The sequence below is a fragment of the Megalobrama amblycephala genome, linkage group LG9 (genome assembly GCF_018812025.1).
Source record: "Megalobrama amblycephala isolate DHTTF-2021 linkage group LG9, ASM1881202v1, whole genome shotgun sequence".
In the NCBI taxonomy this organism is placed as follows: Eukaryota; Metazoa; Chordata; class Actinopteri; order Cypriniformes; family Xenocyprididae; genus Megalobrama; species Megalobrama amblycephala.
This window is the reverse complement of record NC_063052.1, coordinates 32,622,222-32,650,102: the sequence shown is the minus strand read 5'-3', so window position 1 is coordinate 32,650,102 and position 27,881 is coordinate 32,622,222. Positions and strand designations below refer to the sequence as shown.

The following is a 27,881-nucleotide window of genomic DNA, read 5'->3' as shown; positions in this document are numbered from 1 at the left end:
AATAAAAATGTTTACTGTTTATGGTAAAAAATAAAAATAAAAAAGATGAATGGTGTCTACAGGAGGACACGGATTAAAGCTGAGAAATAACTAACATAAAGGAGAGATACAGGATTACAAGGGAATTAAGCATTAAATTAAATAACACAATGAAAGAGAAAAAACGGCAAAGTAACATGATTTCAAAACTTTTACTGTGTAATGAAAGAAACTTAACACAGGACAGTATATACATATCTAATATTGTACAGTGTAATATGAAATTGTTTAACAATTCAGTTCTTTAAAAGATGCAAATTATCAGGTAAATACATACTGATAAATCTGAATATACAGTAGAACATATATGTCTCTGGAAAAATGACAAAAAAGCAGCTTAAGTTTTATTAGCTGTCTAAATGTATGAAACTTTAAGGCAAAGATATATGTATTTTTGAATCCATAACATTAAATAATGTTTTCCTTTTTCTGTCTTGGCACTAAAGGTGTCATTAACATTGCAAGTTTAGTTCTAAAATTAAAACTTGCTTGAAAGCAACACAAAAAATAGCCTTATAAATATCCTTCATTATTATTCGTACTAGTGCATAACACTAAAGATAATAGGATGAACACCTACAACTGTTTCATTTGAAATTTCATTTGTTTTAAGGATTCAAAATAATTTAGTACTAAAGTTTCCATGTATAAAGAAAATTCTTCATTTATATTTTTTCCATTACCACTTGGAATTTTGGTTATATGATTAAGAATGTTAGAATCCTTAATCCAAACCACATTTTACAGAAAATAAAATATAGAAATAAAATGTACTGTGAGTCACAAACAAACAACATAACACTCATAAGCACAGAGCAAGAACAAAAAAAAAAAACAAATTTGCTTCAGAATTAACCAGTTTCTGCAAAAACAACACTAAAGGAGCTTTTGGTTGACAAATCTTCACACCAACTGCTTTATTGTCCCTCAAACCAGTCTAACCTATCAACCCCTGTCAAAGACATCTGACATCATTTCCTTTTGAAAAGTCCACAACAGCTTTTCAGACTATGCTGAATTCATGTCATTTGTATCCTTCATGCCTTTAATACATATGATCCATATTTGGTATTTGTACATTTACAAGAAAACACAAATCAAACATGTACAAAAAATATTTTCCCCTCTCGCTCAGTCTTTAACAGTTGGTGGTCAGAAGTGGCGTTTCCGTGAGAATAGACGTGATGCTTTTTGAGTCAGAGTAGCTGTCCTCTTCCTCAGAACTTAAGGCACTTCCCAGAGTTGGACGCCGTGATTGCTGAACCTTCCTCCTAACAAAACAATCACACACATTAGACTAAACTAGAGGGATCAACATCTGCCATAGATCAGCATTGTAAGTGCACCCTCTAGTGGCCAGAATGTTAATACAAATAACCAGTAAAAGTGTTCATTCAACAAAATTCATTCAACAACCTAATTATTTGATATGGATGTTTGAAAAACACTCACTTGAGCTCGTTCTCCAGTGTGTTGACTTTGGCCTGCAGCGCCTCCCGCAGCTCCCGCTGCTCCTCAAGATCCCGCAGAACCTTCCGTCTGACGCCCTCCAGACGCTCCACCTCCTCCTCGCTCTCGTCCACCTGACGCTTCAGAGCCTTCACTCGCAAAGACAGCTAGAGAGACACAGAAGCTGTTTAGATGCACACACTCCTCCTCTTGTCTAGCTATATCTACACTTCATTGACCGAAATAATAATTAACATAAAAACAACTTTTCATTTCAAAGTGTATCAAGTAAATACTCTAAAGTACATGAAAACTACATGTGTGTGTGCTTGCCTGGTCTCTCTGTTCAGCGTGCTGATTTCGCTCCTGGTCCAGTGTGGCCGTCACGTCCTTAAGTTTCCTGTCCAATCTCCTCTGAGCTGCTAGAATGGTGTTTTTCTCTCTAAATGCACAAAAAGCAGTGGATTTATTAATTCGCAGTTTGATGCCGATTCATGACAGGAGTGTTTGTTTGTGCTTGTCGAGTATTTCTACTAGGGTTGTCAAAAGTACCAACTTCGGTACTGAAATTTTAAAAATGTGACGATACAAGCATTTCTCCCTAGCATTTTGAGTGGATTCTTAAATGCCTCTGATTGGCAATTGTGTTCATGCGCTCAACAGATATGTCTGTGATTGGATACAATGATCAACGCTTCAAAAACATAGTGTAATAAATAGACATCATTGATTCTCTTCACCAAATGCTTAACCACAAGCTCAACAGCGCTTAAAATGCTAGGGGGAAATGCTGGCATCATCACATTTTTAACATTTTTTGACAACACTACTGTGTGTGTACCTCTCTTCACTGCGCAAACGGTCCTCCAGCTCCTGAACCTTGTGTTCTAGCATCGTGACCCCAGCAGAGGGACGCGTCTGAGTGCCCATATCAGCTATACGAGACTTTAACTCCTTTATCTGAGAGACCAAGAGACACGGCAGACAAATAATAGAAGTTTTTAAACACATAATAAAACAATTGATGACAAAAAGATTGTTAATCATGCATTAAACTCATATGTTTTTTAAACTAACATATTTCTTTTTATGGTTTCTGATCTAGCTGACCTAATAAACCTAAAGAGAGGAAACAAACAAATAAATAAATCTGTAAAAATAAATAAATAAATAAAAAAGCTGGAAAAACTCCAAATAAAATAAATCTGGGACAAACTCCTAATAAATAATAAATAAATAAATCTGCAAATGCTCCAAATTAATAAATAAATCTGGGAAAACTCCAAATAATGAATAAATAAATGGGAAAAGGATAAGGCATTATCTCCTCCTGGTATCATCTAAAGGAAAAAAAAAGGCTTCTTACTTATTTCTAAAGTAATTATCTTAATTCAAGTCCAGTAAAAAGGTGTCTGTGTGTACCTGTCTCTCCAGTGCACTCTTATCCATCTCAAGATCATGTCGGGCCGAACGCTCCTGCATCAGTTCAGAACGAAGCTGATCCACCTAGAAAAAAAAAATATTCTAAATCTATATCTCTGCTTGCGTACGGCCTATGCTTGCAAACAAATTAAAAACAAATATGACATAAATAAAAACAAGCCTTTAACTAACGTGCGTCTATGTACCTGCTCTCGACTGCGAGTGATGCGTTCGTTCAGTAGCTCCGCTCCACTCTTCTCCTCGTCTAACTCGATCTCTAATGTCTTCACTTTGTCCTAAAACAAAAATGAGCACTTTCATAAAAATCTCTGAACTACATTTACATACATCACAGCAATGACCTAATAAGCATCTCCCTGTTCTCGTTTCCTGTCAGTCTTGATCACACGAATATTCGATGAAGCCTCTAAAACATTTTTAAGAAGAGACTGGGTGCTGTCGAGTTGGTCCCCTCAAAAGTCTCGGTGCCAAACCCACACAGTTACCTCTATCAGGCGGATTTCTCTGCTGCGGTCCGTCTGTGAGCTTCTCTCCGTCTCCAGCTCATTCTCCAGGTGTTTGAGACGACTGCTCAGTAGATCTTTATCCAGCTGAGCGCTGTCCCTCTCCTCTGAGCACGAAAGCAGATCTTTCTTTAGACGAGACACCTGAGAAGCATACACAAACTAAGATTCTCTGGTGTGATTCTGGGTGCTGAACTGAAAAGCTGTAGGTTCAAGAGCCAGAACAAGAGCTCAAAAGTTAATAACAATAGATGTTAAAGGATTAGTCCACTTTTAAATACACTTTTCCTGATAAATTTACTCACCCCCATGTCATCCAAGATGTTCATGTCTTTCTTTCGTCAGTCGAAAAGAAATGAAGGTTTTTGAGGAAAACATTCCAGGATTATTCTCCATATTTCAATGGCTACCAACAGGTTGAAGGTCAAAATTACAGTTTCAGTGCAGCTTCAAGGGCTTTAAACGATACCAGATGAGTAATAAGGGTCTTATCTAGCGAAACGATGGGTCATTTTCGGAAAAAATACAACCGTTTATGCTTTATAAACAAAATATCGCCTTGAACGTACTTTCCGCTTCCGCATTCTTCATAACGCTTACGTGAATGTCCTACGCCTTCCCTATTCAAGTTACGGAAAAAAACGAAACTGGCGCCGGGTTCGTTCCGCAAGTAGAATAGGGAAGGCGTAGGACATTCAGCGTAAGCGTTATGAAGAATGCGGAAGCGGAAAGTACGTTCAAGGCGATATTTTGTTTATAAAGCATAAACGGTTGTATTTTTTTCAAAAATGACCGATCGATTCACTAGATAAGACCCTTATTCCTCGTCTGGTATCGTTTAAAGCCCTTGAAGCTGCACTGAAACTGCAATTTTGACCTTCAACCTGTTGGTAGCCACTGAAATCCACTGTAAGGAGAATAATCCTGGAATGTTTTCCTCAAAAACCTTCATTTCTTTTCGACTGACGAAAGAAAGACATGAACATCTTGGATGACAGGGGGGTGAGTAAATTTATCAGGAAAAGTGTATTTAAAAGTGGACTAATCCTTTAATGGACCCTGTGCTGATGGATGGGGGCAGTAGGAACATTTTATATTATTATTTTTTTTCAAAGGATGTAACTATTTTTGCTATAATTGTTGATTTTTTTTAAATTCTAAACACTAATGTTGTATTTTTACACTGTATCTAGTGAAACTTGGTCTGTCTCACCTCCTCCTGTGTGGTCTTGAGGAGGGCCTGCGCTCTCTGTAGCTCAATCAGCCTGTCTTTACTGAGTCTCTGAACGTCCTGCAGCTCTCGACGAGAACGATCCCTGAATTCATCCAGCTGAGACTGAAGAACCTGCACCGACTGACGTGAATCTCCCATCATAGCCTCCATCTGATAAAAGGAAATTAAAGAAAATGAAAAAAAAAAACAAAGAAAAAAAACAACAACGAAACTCAGCAAAAAAAAAAAAAAAAAAAAAAAAAAAAAAAAAGAGAAATATCCCTTTTTTAAATATAATTTTGTAAAACACAAATAAGCTTTACAGATCTTTATTGGAAAGGGTTTAAATAATGTCAAACTGAAATGTCCGTAATGTAAGACAGGAAGGCAGGGAGACAGGGAAGGACAGCTGATCGTTCTTGCAGTGCCAAACCACGTGTAAATATGTGTCTCTCCAGACATGTTAGAGAACTTGGAAATGCCTTGGTAGAGTGGGGTAACATCTCACAGCAAGAACGGGCAAATCTGCTGCAGTCCTTGAGGACGAGATGCACTGTAGTACTTAAAGGGTTAGTTCACCCAAAAATGACATTTCTGTCATTAATTATTCACCCTCATGTCTTTCCAAACCTGTAAGACCTTCATTCATCTTCGGAACACAAATTAAGGTATTTTTGTGGAAATCCGAGAGCTCTCCGATTCCTCCATAGACAGAAATTTAATTAAAGGTGCCCTAGAATCAAAAATTGAATTTATCTTGGCATAGTTAAATAACAAGAGTTCAGTACATGGAAAAGACATACAATGAGTTTCAAACCTCATTGCTTCCTCCTTCCTTCTTATATAAATCTCATTTGTTTAAAAGACTTCCGGAAAACACGCGGATCTCAACATAACACCGACTGTTACGTAACAGTCGGGATCATTAATATGTATGACCCCAATATTTGCATATGCCAGCCCATGATCGAGGCATTAGACAAGGAAAGGCAGTATTAACGTCTGGATCTGTGCACAGACAAGGTAAGCAAGCAAGAACAACAGCGAAAAATGGCAGATGGAGCAATAATAACTGACATGATCCATGATAGCATGATATTTTTAGTGATATTTGTAAATTGTCTTTCTAAATGTTTCATTAGCATGTTGCTAATGTACTGTTAAATGTGGTTAAAGTTACCATCGTTTCTTACTGTATTCACGGAGACAAGAGCCGTCGCTATTTTCATTTTTAAACGTGCAGTCTGTATAATGCATAAACACAACTTCATTCTTTATAAATCTCTCCAACAGTGTAGCATTAGCCGTTAGCCACAGAGCATAGCCTCAAACTCATACAGAATCAAACATAAACATCAAAATAAATACTTTACTCACATAATTCGAAGCATGCATACAGCATGCATGACGAACATCTTGTAAAGATCCATTTGAGGGTTATATTAGCTGTGTGAACTTTGTAAATGCACTGTAATATAGTCGAGAGCTCGTGTGGCAGGGAGCACGCGATTTAAAGGGGCGGCGCTGCCAAAATCAGGGTATAGTTAATGATGCCCCAAAATAGGCAGTTTAAAAAATTAATTTAAAAAAATCTATGGGGTATTTTCAGCTGAAACTTCACAGACACATTCAGGAGACACCTTAGACTTATATTACATCTTGTGAAAAGGCATTCTTGGGCACCTTTAAATTTAATGAATTTTTTTCTTCTGACACAAAAAACACAAAAAGATAACTGTTTGGTTACTGGCATTCTTCAGAGTATCTTCTTTTGTGTTCACAGGTTTGGAACAACTTGAGGGTGAGTAAATGAAGACGATTTTCATTTTTGCTATCCTTTTAAAGCAGCTGGCGGACACACCAGATACTGACAGCTACTTTTCATAGCTGACCCCTCTTTGTTCAAGGACTCGTTATTCAACTGATCAAGTGTGACAGTAAAGACATTTATAATGTTACAAAAGATTTTGATTTCAAATAAATGTGGTTCTTTTAAACAAAGAATCATGGGTTTCCACAAAAATGTTAAGCGGCACAACTGCTTTCAACATTAATAATAAGAAATTTCTTGAGCAGCAAATCAGCAAATTTGAATGAATTTTGAAGGATCATGTGATACTGAAGACTGGAGAAATTATACTGAAAATTCAGCTTTGCATCACAGGAATAAATGACATTTTAAAATATATTATAATAGAAAATAGTTATTTTAAATTGTGAAATTACTTCGTAATATCAGTGCTTTTACTGTATTTTTGATCAAATAAATACAGTCTTGGTGAGCACGTCTTTCAAAAACACAGACAAAAAATAATAATTTGTACAAACACTACTGTTTAAAAGTTTGGGATTGGTACTATGTAGATTAATAAATAAAAGCTTTTGTTTATTTGAACAAAAAAACACACACACACCTCCTTATTAATCTTCTCCAGAGATCGGTCCAGCAGTCTCTTTTGCTCCTCTAGGTCACTCTTGCCGCGTCTCAGAGCTTCCCTCTCTCTCTCCCTCTCCTCCAAGCGTTTGTTGAGCTCGTCTTTCTCCTGACCCAGCCGAGACACTGTGCGTCGGGACTCGTCCAGCTGGTTCCTCAGGCTCCGGTTCTCCTCCTCCAGAACATCTGAGGAGCTGCTGTCAGGAACGCTGGACTGCAGGCGTGTCTGGAGACCAGGAGGAAAAGAAAGTTTAAAGATAATGAATTAACTGTACATAGAAGACTCAACTAAAAAAGATGAGATGAATGGTTATACCAATCATTATAAATATTTTTAGGAAAATTTTACCATGCGGGCTATTCTCTCTCTCAAGCGAGCATTGGCCTCTTGAAGTTCTAGGTTGCTTTCAGTATCCGGAGATTGCTCTGACATGAAGGGCTACAGGAACAGGATGTAAAAAGATTAAGGGAACAAAAGTGACATTTGCTAGTACTTTTCCTGTTCTCAAAGAATAGTCAGAAGCTGTATAAAGCAACAAAATCCCAGTCAATCAGAATATATTTGCTTATTAAAGTGCCCCAATTATGCTTTTTCAAATATTACCTTTCAGGCAGTGTGTAATATAGCTGTCTGTGAATGTAAAACATCTGCAAAATTTTAAAGGTGCCCTAGAATTAAAAATTGAATTTACCTTGGCATAGTTGAATAACAAGAGTTCAGTACATGGAAATGACATACAGTGAGTCTCAAACACATTGTTTCCTCCTTCTTATATAAATCTCATTTGTTTAAAAGACCTCCGAAAAACAGGCAAATCTCAACATAACACAGACTGTTACGTAACAGTCGGGATCATTAATATGTACGCCCCCAATATTTGCATATGCCAGCCCATGTTCAATGCATTACACAGGGGCAGGACGTCTGGATGTGCACAGCTGAATCATCAGACTAGGTAAGCAAGCAAGGACAATAGCGAAAAATGGCGAAATATTTTTAAATTGTCTTTCTAAATGTTTCGTTAGCATGTTGCTAATGTACTGTTAAATGTGGTTAAAGTTACCATCGTTTCTTACTGTATTCACGGAGACAAGACTGTCGTTATTTTCATTTTTAAACACTTGCAGTCTGTATAATTCATAAACACAACTTCATTCTTTATAAATCTCTCCAACAGTGTGTAATGTTAGCTTTAGCCATGGAGCATAGCCTCAAACTCATTCAGAATCAAATGTAAACATCCAAATAAATACCATACTTGCGCGATTAGACATGCTGCATGACGAACACTTTGTAGAGATCCATTTTGAGGGTTATATTAGTTGTGTGAACTTTGTTTATGCTGTTAAAGGCAAGCGCAAGCTCCGGAGGCGGGGAGCACAAGAATTTAAAGGGGCCACAGCCTGAATCGGCACATATTTAATGATGCCCCAAAATAGGCAGTTAAAAAAATGAATTAAAAAAAAAAAATCTATGGGGTATTTTGAGCTGAAACTTCACAGACACATTCAGGGGACACCTTAGACTTATATCTTTTAATAAACACCTATAAAACAGCCTATATATTGATTTAACATAAATACCTAACATAGACACCCTGTGGTAATGCTGTTTCGTTTCCGACATGTGCTGTAAGCAACAGACAACAGACTGTGCTGTCTGACCAATCAGAGTAGGCTTGCGAAAAGGAGGGGATTAGAGAGACAGAGTCTTTGAACAAACCATTTTCAGACTCTTTGAGAAATTAGGTGATGTGCAATGTAAAATGTAAGTGTTTTTGACCTTCGATGCATATATATCTATTGTAGGAGACCTCCAAAACAAAATTAGGAACATTTAAAATAGCATAATAGGTGCACTTTAAAATACACAAGATTCGCAAGATTTTAGACCAATGAGATTCAGTGTGGGCAGTGCTTCCTAACACGACGCAAACAAAATAAACCTGGCTGGTTAAGGCAAAAACAAATATGGAAGAAATGGAATTCAATACACCTTTTAGAATTACCTGTTGTGTTTTCTCCAGTGCTTTAGCAAGTTCCTCTTTGTCTTTCTGTAATTGGTCCTTTAGTCTGTCAATCTCTGCCTTCAGCTCCTTCTCTTGCTTCTCATTGGCTCTTGCTGCTGATTTAAGCTCTTCTTCCTTTTTTGCTACCTCTGCTTTCTGTTTTTCCACTTCTGAATGAGCTTTCTTTAAATCATCTCGGCACCGCTGTAACTCCTGAAGATGCAAAGTTACTGTTATTCCAGGCTCTAAAACAAATCTAGGTCTCAAAATACAGCATTCACCATATATTGACAGGTGTTACAATGAATCTTTTTGAACAGAGAAAATGGATTGTGGCACTTTATTATGCTATCTTTTACCTTCATTAAAGGGTTTGAATCCATTTCATCAGTTTGCTTCTTAACCGCGAGCAGCTTCTCTTCCAGTTCCTTCTTCTCCTGCTGAGCCTGCAGCAGCCTGTCCAATGAGACAAACACATTTTAAAACACACCAACACACAATACCACATTCACCAATGTTAGTGCAGATAGCCACTAAAATAATTAATCCTATAGTCGAATCAACATTATAAAAGAATATGTATTATTTCAGAATCTCAAACAGAATTGAAATGATTAAAAAAAATTTGACCAAGACAAGAGCATCCATTTTGATCACCTGCACAAGAACGTTTGACATATTAGTAGAATTGAAGTACTGTATGATTAGATTTGATGTACAAGCTCAGATAGTGAGATTGAAGGATTTTGATTAGTTTTAAAGGGATAGTTCACACAAAAATGAAAATTCTGTCATCATTTACTCACCTTCAAGTTGTTCCAAATTTATGCAGGTTTCTTTGTTCTCCTGAACACAAAGGAGGATATTTTGAAGAATTTTTTTAACCAATCAATTGTGGGGCACCAATGACTTTTTTTCCCATACGATGGAAGCCAATGGTTTGGTTACAGACATTCTTTAAAATATCTTCCTTTGTGTGCAGCATAACAAACAAAGAAATGTATACAGGTTTGAAACAACATGAGGGTGAGTAAATGATGACAGAACTTTCATTTTTGGGTGAACTATCCCTTTAATCATTTTGAATTTTATTAGACTTTATAACCTGCAGCCAAACTGAAACCAGGTTAATAGATTCTAGTTTAGTGTGTCAGTATAACTAGGGCCAGATTCTATGAAAGATTACTGATTTAAACTAAAACAATTCATCAATCATAGTTAATTTGATTAGATGAGTCATTTCTGCCTGTGGTGTCAGTGGTTGTGCGCCTACAGGACTCTCTCTCACTTTTGAAATGCGCTGCACTGCCCTCGTCTGGCAAACCAAGAGTGAACACATACAACAGAAAGACAACAATGAACATTCAATGAGCATATCTGACATGAACACACAGCATGAAACTCATAAAACACACAAAAATGCAGACAAACTAAGACAACATGAATGAAATCTGTGGGACAAGATTATGAGATTTAGTTCAGGTCAAATTAAAACTCCTTTAAAACATCTATTTTTTCTCATCATACACTACCACTAAAACATCAGGCAAATGAAATGTGGACCTTTTAGCATACTACAGGATGAGACAAATTTTTAGCCAAACATTCATCATACATACTGAAGTCCTCAGGATTACACTGAATGTTAAAAAAGGGTGTTGGTCACAAGGTTGTTTGTATATGATTACAGATGAATTACTTGACTCCTTAGACAAATACGGACTTGAACCTTGGAGTGACACCTTAAGATCTTACAAGAAATTATAAAACACAGTGTTTTAAGTGATTAAGGTTGCAGGGTCACTGTGTTGTTGGTCTTAGTGGCCGTTCCTAATGCTGGATGCCCTAACATTATTGGTAGGCTTTACTGCAACCACATTGCATCTGCATAAAGTTAAACTTTTCTTAAAGGTGCCCTAGAACCAGTTTTTAGAAGATGTAATATAAGTCTAAGGTGTCCCCTGAATGTGTCTGTGAAGTTTCAGCTCAAAATTCCCCATAGATTTTTTTAAATAAATGTTTTTAACTGCCTATTTTGGGACATCATTAACTATGCACCGATTGAGCGTGCGGCCCCTTTAAATCGCGCGCTCCCCCCTCCTTTTTCGCTGTTGTCCTTGCTTGCTTACCTAGTCTGATGATTCAGCTGTGCACAGATCCAGACGTTAATACTGGCTGCCCTTGTCTAATGCCTTGAACATGAGCTGGCATATGCAAATATTGGGGGCGTGCATATTAATGATCCCGACTGTTACATAACAGTCGGTGTTATGTTGAGATTCGCCTGTTTTTCGGAGGTCTTTTAAACAAATGAGACTTACATAAGAAGGAGGAAGCAATGGAGTTTGAAACTCAATGTACGTCTTTTCCATGTACTGAACTCTTGTTATTCAACTATGCCGAGATAAATTAAATTTTTGATTCTAGGGCACCTTTAATTTTGATGTTGGACCCACTCACATCGCTCATTTTGTTGGGATTCACCAAAATTTTGGCATCACCAATATAAACATTCTTCCAATGTTGACGTATGATATGTCAGAGCTTACTCTCGGTTGGTGGAGCTAAGCTGGTCCTTCCATTGGTCGCTCTGCTCTTTGTATCCCTCCAGCTCCTCCTCCAGAGCCAAGATGGAGGCGTTCACCTTCTGACGCTCCTCCTCGATTTCCATCTGAGACTGCGGATAAAAGACACACAAAATCAGGTGGTAACAGTAAAAACTTCATTGCACCCACTCAGATTCATGAAACCGTTTAGACAACCAAACAGATCACAAATCCGAATGTATCCAGCCTAATTCAACTAAACAGGCATGACATGACAAGCAATAAAACATCTCTCCATCTCTCCCTAATCCTCCTGAGGCAGGGACTAGGAATGTGAGAATCACCCTGAAGGGATTTGTCTTGGAAGTGTATGTTCACCTGTGAGACGGTCTCCATGCTGTGACGCAGGGTGTCCATGTCTTGACTGTACTGCTCTCTCAGGGCCTCCATCTCTTTATCATGGGACTCCACCTCATCTTTCAGGGCCCCTTTCAGAGCGGTGAGTTCTCGCTCCCTCTGTCTCAGTGTGTCCTCCAGTTTCTGCCTCAGCATCTGAGACTCGGACAGCTCTGCCTGCACCGTCATCAAGTCCTAAAGAGAAAAGGAAACTAGAATGATTAGCGAAAAACAAATTCAATTCGATTTCAATTCCACCTTCACAATACATATTGGTCCAAAGGTTTGGACACACTTGATTGGATTAATGATTGTCATGATCATGGATGGATGGATGGGATGGAATGGAATGAATTTATTTTTGGCCACTACTTTATTCCCATTATAGCATTTGTGTTATTTCATAGTTTTGATGACTTTATTTTCAATCATTTGAATACTAGTAACCATAATAAAGAATGAGTAGGCGTGTCCAAACGTTTGTCTAGTTCTGTATGTGTGTAGATACTGTGCATCTAACATAGTGTACCTTTTTTCATTTGATTATCTGGAGTTCTCATTTATTTACACTTTAAACAATGAATAACACTAATATATTTTTATGCTTTAAGCATATAAGAGGTTGAGTAAGGGTCATTATTGCTAGACACCACAATCATGCGTACCAGCTGCATTGTGTCAGACTGAGGTGAGTTTTCCATCATTCGTCTGAGTTCCTCCTGGAGCTGAGCTAGCTGATCCTCCTGCTGCCGTAAGCGAGACTCCGCCACCTCCCTATCCATCCGCAGCTCCACCATTCTGAAGACAAAGAAAATATCACATATATACAATCAAAAGTCTATACATGACAGAGATATATTTTCTATTGGAAATGGACATGTTTTGATGTTGATAAGGCACACAGAGGCCCTGTTTACACCTGTATTAAGATGCGTTATGGTCGATCAGATCACAAGTAGATGAGGCAGAAACATACCCGTTTACGCCTAGTCTCTTTTGTCCACTTTCAACCACTTCTGTCCTGATTTCTTTAAAGGGTAGGTCTATGGGCGGGTCAATAAATGTATGTGTTTTTTCAGATCTTTCAATCTAATGGACAAAATAATCTTGCGCAATTTACATATGAATGTGACCGGAGACAAAGAAAAAACATCAGCTTTTGTTTCTGCACTGATAGCCACAAGACTACGCCGAACGCTGTGATGAGTGCGTGTTAAAAATCAGGAATAGTGCTTGGTACGTTTTTTGTCTTCAAACCAAACTTGGGTCTTCAGCCAACAAAGTTAAAATCCCATCTGGCTAATGCGCTTCCCATAATGTTTACGCATTAAATCGGTAGGTGGAGAAGGCTGTTTTAGTGGCTGTTTGAACGCACTCGATCACATGAGCGTTTACACTATGAAAGCAATCCGGTCTAATGCGTTTTCGACTACCTCTGGAAGTGGTCGAAGATGGACCAGCTTAAAACATTTTAGTCCCTGTTTACACCTGTATTTAGCATTGTCCACTTGTGATCCAATCGACCAAAATGCATCTTAATACCAGGTGGAGACTCACTGGTCCTGGTTTTCCTGCAGTTCTCTCTTGGTCTTGTCGAGTAGTTGCTGTAATTGTGTGTTCTTGTTGAATTCCTGCTCCAGTTCAGTCTTCATATTGCTGTCAGTCACTAAGATCTGAGGACTCTGTGGAAAACCAAAACCCATTAAGATTCAAAAATTAATGGAGTGATCTGGGTTCAAAACCAATATCTCTCTATTGACAGCAAGCTGGTGGTTACCACAGACAACTAAATACAAACAAAATGTCAAACTTACACTGATGCATTTACTATGGAAGTCTATGGGCAAAGACATTCCAGTAGGTTTAAAAACAGAATTGGACATCTCATATTTTCAGCAAAGCACTTATTTTTCCATAAAAAATGTTTTAGAAGCTGTAAAGTTTTCTTGCACAACAAATAAAAGAATTTCCAGTTGCCCCTCAGTTTGTAAAAACATGCAAAAATCATTTTTAAAGTTCTTAACAACTGTAAAAATGTGATTACTGTTCAAGGCGGCTGAACAGGCTTTACATTTCTGATGTAAATTCTGTGACAAGATTTTTCGCCATGTAAAAACTCTTTCCAGGTATCTTACGTGCCTTATATGAAAGTTACAGTGTTTACTGGCTGTACGTGGTTATGACAGGAATTAGATTGAATAACTTTTCACAAGATTAGTAAGTGATTTTATCACAGAGTCACATGTAAACATGTTTACTTTAGGTCTGGTGGTTTCTAGCAAACTACAACTTACGTTGTAAGTGTTAAGAACTGTAAAAATGATTTTTGCATGTTTTTACAAACTGAGGGGCAACTGGAAATTGTTTTATTTGTTTTGAATCCACAAAAACTCTTCAATATACAATTTCCAACATACATATATACACACACACACACACACACACACACACATAATATATATATATAAAATATGTGTATGTGTGTGTGTGTGTGTGTGTGTGTTTGTTTGTGTATATATATATATATATATATATTAGTTTTTGTTTTTAAAGAATTCCTAGGGTGATTTAAACATTAGGGGCCCTATTTTAACGATCTAAATGCAAAGTGTAAAGCACACTGTGCAGGTGCACTCAGGGTGTGTCAAAATCCACTTTTGCTATTTTAACGACGGAAGAACGGTCCGTGCGCCGGGGCGCATTTTTGAAATGGGTTGTCCCTATTCTCTTAATGAGTAATGGCCGTAACGTTCAATAAACCAATCAGAGTGTCATCTCCCATTCCCTTTAAGAGCGAGATGCGCTCGCGCCATGGCGTATTGCTATTTACATGGCGGAATTTGTTGCCGGAAAAGCTGAACGCTTTTCAAGCGAAGAAACCGATCTGCTCGTGCGCGAAGTTAAAGCGTCTACGGGACAAGCAGGAATCCACCAAAGCTTCCCGAGGTGAAGAAGGCGTGGGATGAATTAGCAGTGATTGTGTCCTCGTCTTCTGGCATCAGATGTTTTGCTGAAATTACCTGTTAAAGGTGATAGAGAGGATTTTTTTGTTGACTGAGAATCCAAAGACTGTTACTAAGTTTTTGAAATGAGCGCATGCGTAAGAACAGCCCCCCTCCTTCACAGCTCATTTCAAGAGAACGCCTCCCAAAACTCGTGCATGAGTATTGGAACACGAGTGTTTACCACCGGCATTCGCTGTGTCGTGTTAGTGGATTCATTATGTCGGACTCACCGCAGGTAACTCATAATCTGCAGTTGTTACTCCTGTCTCCTGACAAAAACATTGCGTGCGGCGCCTGTGGAGTGTGGAAAGTTACTGGAGCGTGCAGCCGCGCTCGTCTCTCACAAGGAACGTCACGGCAGTGATTGACAAGCCAGAGGGCCTGATGTTTTAAAGGCCCTACCTCGTGCACAGATGATGTATATTAATATTATTACTTTCAGTGCACCTAATAAATAGTCTTTTATCAGTTAGTAAAGACAGTTTCAAGTAATATTGCAAAAATGTATAAAACAAAACATCCTCTTTAGCACCTTTAAGTGGCCAGTCAATCTTTCAGTCGCCTGCGTTGGATGCAGGCTTTCAAATAGCTCCGCGCGATGAGTCAGTTAATATATATATGTGTGTGTGTATTGGCACGATTGTTCAATTAATTAGCCAATTTCGTTCATCATTATAAGTAGTAATAGGCTGAATTGAAAATAGGTAGCCTAATTCTAATACACGCAATGACTATTCATCATTACATTTTTATATTTATGTAGCCTACACAATAATATTCTTTTACACTGTAATCCTTTTGTTTTTAATATTTGGCATGTTTGTGTGATGCGCATCTCTGTGTGTAATAAGAAAAGTCAATGCTCACTGTGGACGCGCCCAGAGGCGCAGTTTCTACCAACGCGCTCTAACAAAAAATATTGCGCCATTGACTTTAGACTTTAGACCAGGTTTGAGTTGGTCTATGGCGCAGTCTATTTTCAGCTCCTTAAAATAGCAATGCGCCGGCAATGCGCCTGAACACACCTCTTTTTTAGACCAGCACGCCCATGGGCGCACTAAATGGCGCAAATGCATTTACAAATTTAAGGACGTGGCGCTGAACGGGAAAACGCGAACGGCGCCGGACGCAAACTAGCAAACACACTTGCGCTGCGCCTTGCGTCGCATTGCGCCGGGTGTATTATAGGGCCCTAGATATGAAGAGGAACCTAAAAAATTAAACTACTGTGCTAGAACCATACAAGGACTTGTTTCCATTTTTATTAATTCACGCACATGTAACTATTAAACAAAATGTCTTTCAATTTGTAATCAATAGGCCTTATCAAAGCAGAACAGAACACATGTAGCTTTGTTCATACAAGTTGCAGCCCAAAACAAACATGCATATTTCTACAAAGAGGATGATTGGTGTGGTCTCGGGGCTATGCATTCAAATTACACCAGCAATTTTGCCTTGAATTTCCCCTCAGGAATCAATATGTCTTGTCTTCTCTATCATATCTACACTTCACTAGTTATTCTTACTGTCAATCACCTTATTAGTTAGTTCTTCACAAAACTGCTGTGGGGAGATTCTGACTGACTCTTGATACAGATACGTATTAAATGAATCATCTTATTAATGCATGTTGCCGATCTTAATGAGGAAATGCACTGAAACATAAAACACAAATAATTTGATCTGAAGCAACATTAAAACACACACACACAGCCTGTAGCCAAGCTGTCTGCTCCTCAAATAACCCAGTCCTCTAGAATATCCCATCAGAGCATTCAACTGCTGTTGCCATCATTATAATGACCACACATGGCTACTATGAGGTCATTTGAACTGACCTCTTGTGTTGCAGGATCTAAAGTTACTTCTTGAATAAAAAAAGAACACATTAAGGTAAAATTAACAGGTGCGCCTCAATCAGCTCCCTAGCTTCCGAGGTCGTGAATCTGTATGTCGTGTACATGGTAAGGACAGTAAGGACACTGTTGACAATTTCTGGCAACATGTCCTCATTGTACAACACTATTGGTGTTTATGAACAACTGCAGAACTGATAACTTTCTTACATTATGTTTTAATGTTATTTAAAGTACAGTATTATCAATACTTTGCTTGTTACATATACATGCAACATTTCAACTGTAAATAAATTATTAAAGTGTTAGCTAGATTGTTCATTAACTGTCTAGCGATGTACAGTCAAACCAAAATTTATTCAGACACCTTGAACATTTCATTCATTATTACAGTTTATTCACTATAGTTAAAAAAATGGTAATAAAATATGACAAGATCTCAGAGTTAAACTGTGTCAGAAAACATTAATGTTAATTATGTCAGATAACACTTAAGCAAAACATGGTCAGGTCAAAGTGTCTGAATAATTTTTGCCTGCAAATTTTTATTATTTTTACTGGTAGTCCACTGTATGAAGAATTTTTGGGTATAATATGTCACAGTTTACCTTATTTTGCCATCCTCACTTCCTGCGCCCACTAGTAAAAATATACCAAAAATATCAAAAACGTCTGAGTAATTTTTGGTTTGGCTGTATAATCACAGTCTAACCACTAAAATCTCCAAGCATCTGACGAGGTTTACTCCACGCTAATGAGCTTAATTAACAACAGTCACAACGTCTCCCGGCAATACTGCCCACAACAACAGAGTTTATCATGCATGGACGAGTGCTCAGTGGGATATAACAGTGCAAAAGGCCATACAACGAGTGCCCATTAAAACTGTAACCCAAACAGACATGCTGAGGGCCCCCAGGTCCAGGGGAAACCCTCCCTCACAGGTATCCATTTCCAGTGTAACTTAATTATTGATGGATCACAAAGAGCGAGCTCTCGACCACGCAGCCCTAATCAGCTTTCCTCGTTGATGCGACGGTTGCCAAGAGACTGTAGGAGGATATTTCACACACAGGAAGCTTATGCAAACACGTAGGCTAACAATATTATACAGACACGTAGACTATGCATGCATGTACAAACAAGAAGATGAGATAGACGAACATACAGAAGCTCTCTGTCTTCACCCAAAATGAAAATTATTTACTCGTCCTCATGTTTTTCAAAACCGGAATTACTTTTTTTCTTCTGTGGAAAATAAAATGCGTCTTTCTGGCCACTTGTCTATTTGATGAATGAAGACTGGGGCTGTTTAGCACCAAAAAAAACATAAAAATACCACTAAAGTAACATTATAGTGGTCATTAAGTATCATTAAAGTATCATTAAGTCTTCTGTAGTCATATGATAGCTTTGTATGAGCAACAAACTTTATTCTAGTGTGCTATGAGAACCAGCATCCGAATATCTTTCTGTGCTACGTTCTCAATTTCAAAATACACTCATGCAAAACAGGGACCGATACGCAAACCATGGGCACACACACATATAGGCACACGCACACATACACACACCCTCTCTTGATGTATTTCCCTCATTCAGCAAATGCTGCTGAGCACTATTCAGTGCTGGGAAATACAAACTGATTTATTGAACACAAGCATGCTTACCTTCACCTCACAGAACCTTTCATGAATGAGACTCGTTTTGCGTTTGATGGCCGCCTCGCTCTCAATAGACCTAGTGTTAAATATGAAAGGAAATCGAATGAACCAGAGAAAAACAGATTATGGCATGTTCTGAAGAAAACGTGAGAGGTGTGTGCTACTGGAAAATGCTAAGATGGCGTGATTGCCAGGGTTGCTATGCAGTTGCTAAGGTGCTTTGAGTGGTTTTAAGCATTGTGATACTCTGCTTGAATGCTAGGATATTGCTAAAGTTTTCAGAGTGGTTTTTAGCATGTTGCTATTTGTTCTAATCCCTAACTCTACGTATGAGAAATACAGAGTATAAGCTTACAAAATATTATTAAATTCTCTTGAGCCACTCCTGAAATGTTACAGCTGTTAACAGTAATATTGCTATGTGAAACCAAACCTTTTAGAAAAGCATGAGGTCTGTCTTTTTGCATTGACTAAAATAACTTGATATACTGCAAAATACATACCCCTCTTTAAGTATGTTGTAAATGGCTTGTTTGGTCTGGGCATCCTCTCCATTTCCATTCTCTGTACTCGTGGTCTGGCTCTTTATGAGGTCAGGTGTTACCTGAAAAAAAGGAGTCAAAGGAGCATTATTTTTGAAATACCATACATGAAATGTCCCTACTACCTAACAGATATCACTAAAATAGATGTTCAGAGAAATAAGCCAATCAAAAAAGTTGTGTTGGCCAATTAAAAAAACGGTTCTCTAACCAAAGTAAGTTTGGTAAAAGACTACGTCCTTTCCAAAGTTCTGCCCTCCAAAGGCATGTTAACCAACTTGATGCATGCAATCTAGAATGTACAAAATGATTAATAAGCAGAAATCATTTCTGATTGGCTAAACTTTCTGAATGGCTTTTTTAAAAAAAAAAAGCATGCATATGCCCCTTAACATTTTTTTCCATCCTTTTAGCCAAGCTAAAGTCACAATGAAAAGTGAGTAGCAGCTTCTTTTCTTTCATATTGTGACACAGATCTGGGTGTAGCAGATGAACACAAGCTTGAAGGGTTGGGGTTTAAGCAAACTATGGGTGTGTTCACAATTGTAGTTCGGTTCGTTTGGTTCATTTGGTTCGTTTGGTCCGGAACAAAAAAAAAAAAAAAAAAAAAAATTAGTCCTGGTCCACTTAGCGTTCACATTGGTATTTTTAACACCGAACCTAAAGGCATAGGGATACGTTCACAACCTAACTGGTCGGCTTTTGTGGTGAATATTTTTGTGGCGGAACTTACCAAACATCCAAAACAATACAGTGTGCTGGGCTAAATGCAGTCGTTGTATATGTGTAGCCTACATATGATATGGTATTTTAACCAGCTGGGAACTCGTGAAGAACCTATAAAATGTGTAAAGGAGTCAAAACAGGAGCAGGAATCCCTTTGTCACACACACAAATGAAGATCTGCTGCAAGGAGATGTGGTTCTGATTCCTATACGGAACTGTACTGGGCAACATCACGACTGTGATGAAAAAAAACAAGTATGCTTGAGCATTCTGTCTTTTTTAGGGTCACATCTTGTGACATCATGTCCTGTTTTTGGTTCGTTTACATGTCTTTGTTCCATGTTGCGTTCATATTTCATTCAAACTGCAGCAGAGTTCATTTAGAAGTGGACCGAGATCCATCTTTTCAGCAGTCTTGGTCCGCTTGTTTGGTGCGCACCAGGGTGCGGGATGGCATCGCTCACATTTAGTCAAATGACCCGCACTATCGGAGCAATCGCACCAGGGTTCGTTTTAATCAAACCAAACATGCCAAGTGTGAACATACCCAAAACCAGGGGTTCCCAACCACATTCCAGTCTCCTTAATCAAACACTCCTGATTCAGATCATCAGCTCGTTAGTAGAGACTCCAAGACCTGAAATGGGGGTGTCAGATAAAGGAGAGATGCAAGATGTGCAGTGTTGTGGGCCTCCAGGAACGTGGTTGGAAACCACAGCCCTAAATGATTGGTGAACTTCGGCATATGTCACCAAAGAAAAGTCGTTGGCACCACAAGATTCAGTTATGACATTTTAATTAAAAATAACAAGGTCAAAAGGCTATAATATGAAAAAGATATTGAGGACTCACTGGTTTCTTTGGTATAACAGGTGGTATCTCCTTGGGCACAAACAGCTTTGGTGATTGGCTAAAAGTGAGAGGTTTAGAATTGGGGATAGCAGCCACTTTAGCCACAGATGTGGAGTCTCGTCCTAGACTGCCGGTTGATGGTTTCAGTGAGCTGAGTTTGGGCACTGCAGCTGGGGTAATAGAAGCATAGGGGTTTATTGTTGGCGAAGTTGGTGGGGCCTCATCAGTAGGTGTGTTGAGGGCATCCGCGCTGTGAGACCGAGCTCGTTTATCAAGATGAGGCCGAGTTCGGGCTTCTAAGTTGGGAACTTCACCAGAACTACCACCACCAAATCGGCTAATGAGTTTATTAATGGGAGCCAATGACTTGGTGTCTATAGCTGGGGCTTGGTCCTCATCCAATGAGGCTGGGGGAGGAGGGACCGATCCATTTAGGCCTGTCCCATTCGGACTACTCCCAGTCCCATTCTGCCTGACCTTCCTAAGCCCTGCTTCGTTAAAACCATCATCACCCTTTTTGTTCACCTTAGGAGCAAGAGCAGAAGGGGTGAGGCGTCCTGTAGTCCTGGCCTCAGCTTCTCCCTGAATCCCTGCCTGTCCATCACCAGGTGGCCTCCTTAAGGGGCTCCCATATTCCTCATCAGGAGAGCTAGGTTGTTCAGTCGGAATATAGGAACCCTGGGGAGTCCGAGCCCCTTCCCTTTGTCCCAGAAGCAGGGTGCTGTACGGAGAAGTCTGAGAGATAACTGGGGCTGAGCTCTGCATTTGTGGTTGGGTCTTCAGCTGTACCCCATAAGAATCACCCTTTTCTCCATCCTTGAGCACCACGTACGGCTGCCCTGAAATGCCTTGCACCCTCACAGCTACTCCATACTTAGATGGCGAAGTCCCATTGGTGACGCCACCAACTCCACCAGCCATTCGACTCCTGTCTGGGAACCCTCCGCCAGCGTCGTCCAAATCTTTGATGAAGCGGATCTGTACACCATAGTCCAGAGGGGGCTTCCTGTCTGCTGAGAGGGAACTCATTGTGACCTGCTGTGGTACCAAGACAAAGAATTTAATAAGTCAGTGCACCAGTCCGTTTAGAGACTAAAAAGCTAAAAAGCTAGACTGTTTGGTGGGTCAATTGAGGAGCCCAAAGAGGGACAGATACACAAAGACATGAATTACAAAGCAATGGACCAATTCAGGGTAGACATATTTAATTTTTCACAAGTGAAAACAAGGTTGTGTTGGATAGATGTACAGTCTGATCGTTTAGTCCTATAGGACTTGATACTGTTTAGTGCTTCCATCTTGGCTCACTTTAAATTTGTGTTGGACAATAAATATTACTAATTTCCCAAGAGACCCTTTGACAATCCTCTCTCCACTGCTTGAAATAGTGTCACATCTTGGTAAATAGAAATATGAAGCAATTTTGTATGTGACACAGCTATCAGGTATCAGCATGGGTATTGAGAGAGTCTTCTCATGTTTGTAAAGAGAAAAATATTGTTTGTGTGTGACAAACAGGTGTGCCTGCTGGTAGGAGCAGGTTCTAGCACATTCCACTTTGCTTCCTGTCTTCCCGTTTTCCTAGAACACAGTTCCAGTATGAATGAGCACTAACATTAGCTCAAAAATAGCTTATCGCTGTGAAGGCAACATTCCTCAAATCATATCAAAGTGGTAAGCGGTAAGCGGTAAGAGAAGGATCAAAGATGGCGAGCCTAATCTGCTGAGTAACTGGTGTTTATAGAGACGCATATGTGCTCTTTTGTACAAAACAAGTGATGCAGAAAACATCCTCAGCTATGCAGGGCATCCATCGTCTAAAGCCCTCTTTTACAACACATCAGACAGTGTGTGCTGCTTGAAGTCTTGAAACCATTTCTATCTGTAGTGTCCATGCAAATCAATAATTATAGAAGAATTGCTGTATGTTAAGTAGAATATTGCATCCTGTGTTAAACACCAACTGCAACAGCATAATGCTGGGGGCAAAAACTCCAAAGACATTGAGATCCAAAATAACCATAAACCATAAAGTCCATAAACCCTGGTCTATCAATGAATAACTTATTGAAATGGGGGGATTTGGTTACATTATAACTGTCAGTGTCCCTGTTGAGGCATTAGGACTGATTAGCTACTCAAAGTCAGCCATTGTCTTCCTCACATAGGTAGGATTCCAAGCATTCCTGCAAAATGGAACCATGTGATTTCTCATTGGTTAAAGGAGCAGATTAGATACGGGAAAAACTGTACATTATTTTCTTAAGACAAAATGTAAGCGACAAGGTCATATATGTCTCAGACAAAAATACTGAGTAGCCAAATGAAAACTGTTCGCAGTTGCATTTTTTCCAGGTTTGGATAGTTATGTGGACGTGACTCTCACCCTCCACAAGGCACTGGGTTCCACCTACCATCAGAATGGCTGTTTGTTCTTGAAGGAATGTTACTCGACTAGATCATCAGTTCTCTGTGCCATCTTTCCATTCAAGCAGTAAAGTTAACATTCAAAGCTGTATTGCACATATGACTATATAAAGCATGTGATGTGATGATTGATTTCTTTGTATTTAACCAACTTACTGCCCCATTTCTATCTAATTGGTCAAAATTTATATTACGTGTCCTTAACTATTATGTACTTACATAAAAAAAACAAGTACATGTACGTAAAATAAGTGCATGGTATCAAATGATTAATTTAAATGTTAGTACATAGTAGTTAAAGACACCTAATATAAAGTGGGACCACCTTATTAATGCAACATATTAATTCTACCAAAATGTAATATTTTATATATATATATATATATATATATATATATATATATATATATATATATATATATATATATATATATATATATATATATATATTATATTATATTATATTATATTATATTATATTATATTATATATACAGTCAAACCAAAAATTATTCAGAATTTTTTCATATTTTTGATATATTTTTACTAGTGGGTGCAGGACACTATAGTTAATTTATGCAAGTGAGGATAGCAAAATAAAGTAAACCAAAATATTATACATTCTTCATACAGTGGAATACCAGTAAAATTGATAAAAATTTGGAACCAAAAATTATTCAGACACTTTGACCATGACCATGTTTTGCTTAAGTGTTATCTGACATAATTAAGATTAACTTTTTTCTGACACAGTTTAACTCTGAGATCATTTTTTTAACTATAGTGAATAAACTGTATTAATGATATATATTTCTAATTGGTATATCACATAATTTAGCATGTTAATTAGTGCATATGCTTATCTTTTACTAATACTCCATTTTACTGTAAATAAATAGCTTTCGATTTTCAATTCGTTTTAATTCAACCACACTACTGTTAATATTTTGTCACATCACACGTATCACTCATTTTGTATACAATTCAAAATTAAATGGAAGTAGCGAAAGATCTTTTCTTCTGTATTGTATCAAACATCCAAGTGTAACTGATTATTGAAAAAAAAAAAAAAAAAAGTGTAGGACGAACACTTGCTTGCACAAAAAGAGATGAAGGCAGATGAACGTGAGCTTGCATGATGGGGTTTAAGCAGACTAAATGATTACAAAGATCTGGCATACGTCACCAGAGAGAAGCTTGTCATTTTCACCAAAGGAAGGTCCAGTTATCTATGAATGAATTGTTCACATTAAGATCTATAACAAGCATTGAGAATATAGATAGAGAGGATTTTCATTTCATGTGACGTTAAATTCAAATAATTTGGATTTACTTCCTTTTTCCTTTGATTCCTTTTATCAGTGAATTACCTGGAAAGTGACACAACACTCAAACCACACTCAAATTTCTAAAAATAAAATTCTCAGTATCTATGACTCTATAGACACATAAAAAACATTATGTAAATGTGTACCCACACACATACACATTTTTTATGAGGATTTTATATAGACAATTTGCTTTTTATACTGTACAAACTGTATATTCTATGCCCTAACCCTAAACACAACCCTCACTTGAAAACTTTTTTTTTTTTCTTCCAAAAAAAGATCATTTAGTATGATTTATAAGATGGGACTAAAAATGCCCCCACAAGATCAAAGATTTCTGGTATTACTATCCTTAGGGACATAACATAGGGAATACCTGAACCACACACATACAAACACAAACACACACACACTGTATGCACTGTATGTTATAAATGACCAATACAACAGATTCTTCAGGTTTGTATTAATATATTGTACGCTAACATGACTCACCCGGCTGCACTTTTCTTCTTTTTTTGGTTGGTAGCTTCTTGCTACAAAAACCTAAAACAGATTTGTTTGAGTTGTATCTGTTTTCACTCTCTTTAAAATTAAATGTATCCTGAGGGTACTTTATGTTTGACACTAGCTGGCTTTGTCTTGGTTGACACTACAATGGGGAAAATATTTTGCCAATTATGACAACACAGTCTTTAGCCCAAATACAACTTTTACTTTTCAATAGTTCCAAACTGTCACCAAACATGGTGTAAATGAATTTACACAGGCCCCAAAAAATAGACTCTTAACCAAGTGGTATCTGTGCTATCTGAAAATCATGCTATGCCATTTTTCTAATTAACTTATAACATTTTTCGAAGCCATTTTTTAAATTACTTTTAAAAGTTTACACAGGTGACCTAACAGAATAACCACATGAACATGTTCCACAAACATGTGACAACCAGAAATTGTCTAAATATTTTTTCTCTTCAATCTGAAGAGTACAAATATTAATTTATGTTTTGCTTGAAAAGTGTGTGTGTGCTACCTTTCTTTAATACAAATGCAACTTTGATATTTAGTAATCTAATGCCATTTTAGACATTTTTTTAGAGTGCCACAGCCAACTGCTTTTTGGGGCCATTGGACAAGGCTAATGTGTATAATAGGTAAAGAATAATAAACACAACACAACACAACATGTTGCTATGACAGTATGGAAGAAATAAAAGGGCATATTTATAAAAGAAAAAAGCAGTACTCTCAAAAGGAGACTAGTGATGCTCCTTTTAGGATTATGGTTTTCTTATCCTGTAACAGCCAATCCCGATTATTTAAGCTTATATCGGGAACTCTGTCATAACTGGATATAAGCAAGTTTTCTGCTTATTGTCACTCTAATTCTCCAACTGAGTAATATGATAGCTTTTGACTAGTTTTTGTTGACAAAATACTGTAGCTTGATGAATTGATAAACAAGCTAATAAACAACAAAACAATACTCATTTGAGAAACTGTTTTGAACAGTAGGCATGAGCAAAATACTATCCATACATTTGCCAATGAGGACTACGACTCATAGGTTGTGCACTTACTCGGTGCAATTATTTTATTGTTTATATTTTATTTGCCAGTTTATTGTACTATAAGGAACAGGATAGCCTAATTTGGGTTTGAAGCTAGGTTTGTGTTATTGTGTCCTTTACAAGTATGTTCTATTAAACAGAGTTGGAAATAACCAAGAGCAAAATATTAAATTACACTGAGACAGGCACTTTTTTTCAGGAGCTCTTTTTGTCCCTACGTTTCTCTACTCACGGATATTCATAGACTTGAGAGAGATGAGGAAGCACAGGCAAAATGCAGAATGAAACTTTTTTTTCTTTTTTTGGTTCAGTCCTGTAAATTGCGTCACACCCACCCAGCAAGTCAGTCAGTATCGGTGGGATCGAAACCAACATGTTATTTAAATATACAGGGTTAAAGTTACATTAATAATACAGTTAAGATTTTATGGCTACAATTTGGATTCATTGATTAGTTGTGTTGTCCTCTGAGTTTGTTGAAGAGACAGAAACAAAGGTACACAGATACAATAGGCTATTTGAGACCGAAAACCCCTTCCACTCATATGGGATGGGCAATATTGTCTACAAACAATTCACAGAAATGATGCCGATCGGTCCCGGTGAGATCCCAGTAGATCAAATTCATAATTACTTTATTATATTTCTGAGTCAACCTTGACCAGCGCATCTTCACAGTAATCCAGCCTGCAGCCCTCAAACACAAAGCAACAGGTGTTTATCTGCTTCGCTCAGCAGAACTTGAGCGTAAATTTGAAGCCATGTGATTATGGATTATAAGAACTCAAAGGCTGGACACAAACCCGCAGCCATGAACAGCAACAAAAACAAAAAGCCCAAGGCAAATATACACAGCTGAGTAAACAAAGACATTCCTTATGCTTACCTGATTTCCGAAACCCTTAACAATGACCTTCAGAAAGCGCAAAATAATAAAGAAGCCCTTTCTAGGTTTAGTCGATATAAAAAACTCCTAGTTGAGAACGAGGATGAATAGTCCATGCAAAACTGTCAGTGCGTTTTTTCCGAAACAACCTGTTGCCTTTGCGTCATCGGTCCGCCCCTTTTGAGCGCTCATTGGCTGGAGAGTTGTCCCAAGGCCGTCTGATGGGAACACGTTATTGGCCGATATCCAACGTCAATCTAATACAAATTATTCAGGACCCGTCCATTAACCAATTTAAGAAACTCTACCCCACTGTTTGTTTCCGTTAAAATTGCATTTTGGTTATATTTTGTTTTTAAAAAAAACTAAACTCTTATGTTAAAGGGTTAGTTCACCCAAAACTGAAAATTCTGTCATTTATTACTCAATCTTATGCCGTTCCACACCCCTTCGTTCATCTTCGGAACACAAATTAAGATATTTTAGTTGAAATCCGATGGCTCAGTGAGGCCTGCATAGGGAGCAATGACATTTCCTCTCTCAAGATCCATAAAGGTACTAAAAACATATTTAAATCGGTTCATGTGAGTACACGTGGTTCAATATTACTTCAGGATGATTCGGATCACAATGAATTAGTGTATCGAATCTGCTGTTCATAACGCCAAAGTCACGTGATTTCAGCCGTTGGCAGTTTGACACGCGATCTGAATCATGATTCTATACACTGATTCATTGCTCCGAAGCTTCATGAAGCAGTGTTTTGAAATCGGCCATCACTTTATAAGTCGTTATTTTTTTTAGCGCACCAAAAATATTCTCGTCTCTTTATAATATTAATATTGAGCCACTGTACTCACATGAACTGATTTAAATGTCTTTAGTTCCTTTATGGATCTTGAGAGAGGAAATGTCATTGCTCCCTATGCAGGGCTCACTGAGCCATCGGATTTCAACTAAAATATCTTAATTTGTGTTCCGAAGATG

The 27,881-nt window shown here is 38.0% G+C and overlaps 1 protein-coding gene across 2 annotated transcripts; it reads right to left on the bottom strand.

Annotated features, from left to right (window-relative positions):
- Positions 1–177: 177 nt before the first annotated feature.
- Positions 178–27,235, bottom strand: cgnb (cingulin b). Of its 2 annotated transcripts, XM_048202937.1 has the most exons (21): positions 26,895–27,235; positions 20,681–21,718; positions 19,064–19,164; positions 18,567–18,636; positions 13,590–13,714; positions 12,698–12,830; positions 12,015–12,227; positions 11,640–11,767; positions 10,379–10,405; positions 9,450–9,546; positions 9,091–9,303; positions 7,431–7,520; positions 7,062–7,307; positions 4,648–4,818; positions 3,417–3,578; positions 3,117–3,206; positions 2,911–2,994; positions 2,330–2,448; positions 1,822–1,930; positions 1,492–1,655; positions 178–1,310 (listed from the first exon to the last, which is right to left on the bottom strand). In XM_048202937.1, exons 2-21 carry the CDS (start codon positions 21,707–21,709, stop codon positions 1,178–1,180), a joined length of 3,504 nt encoding a protein of 1,167 aa, XP_048058894.1. In that variant the 5' UTR covers positions 21,710–21,718; positions 26,895–27,235; the 3' UTR covers positions 178–1,177. The 2 variants fall into 2 exon arrangements, with proteins under 2 accessions (XP_048058894.1, XP_048058895.1); XM_048202938.1 differs by lacking the exon at positions 10,379–10,405 and having other exon boundaries at positions 26,895–27,234.
- Between the last annotated feature and the right edge of the window lie 646 nt (positions 27,236–27,881).

Coding starts and splice junctions, on each gene's coding strand:
- cgnb (XM_048202937.1), bottom strand. CDS start 21,709: ATGAGTTCCCTCTCAGCAGACAGGAAGCCCCCTCTGGACTATGGTGTA. Junction 3,579..4,647: donor TCAAGACCACACAGGAGGAG/GTGAGACAGACC, acceptor TATGCTTCTCAG/GTGTCTCGTCTAAAGAAAGA. Junction 1,931..2,329: donor CGTTTGCGCAGTGAAGAGAG/GTACACACACAG, acceptor TTGTGCATTTAG/AGAGAAAAACACCATTCTAG.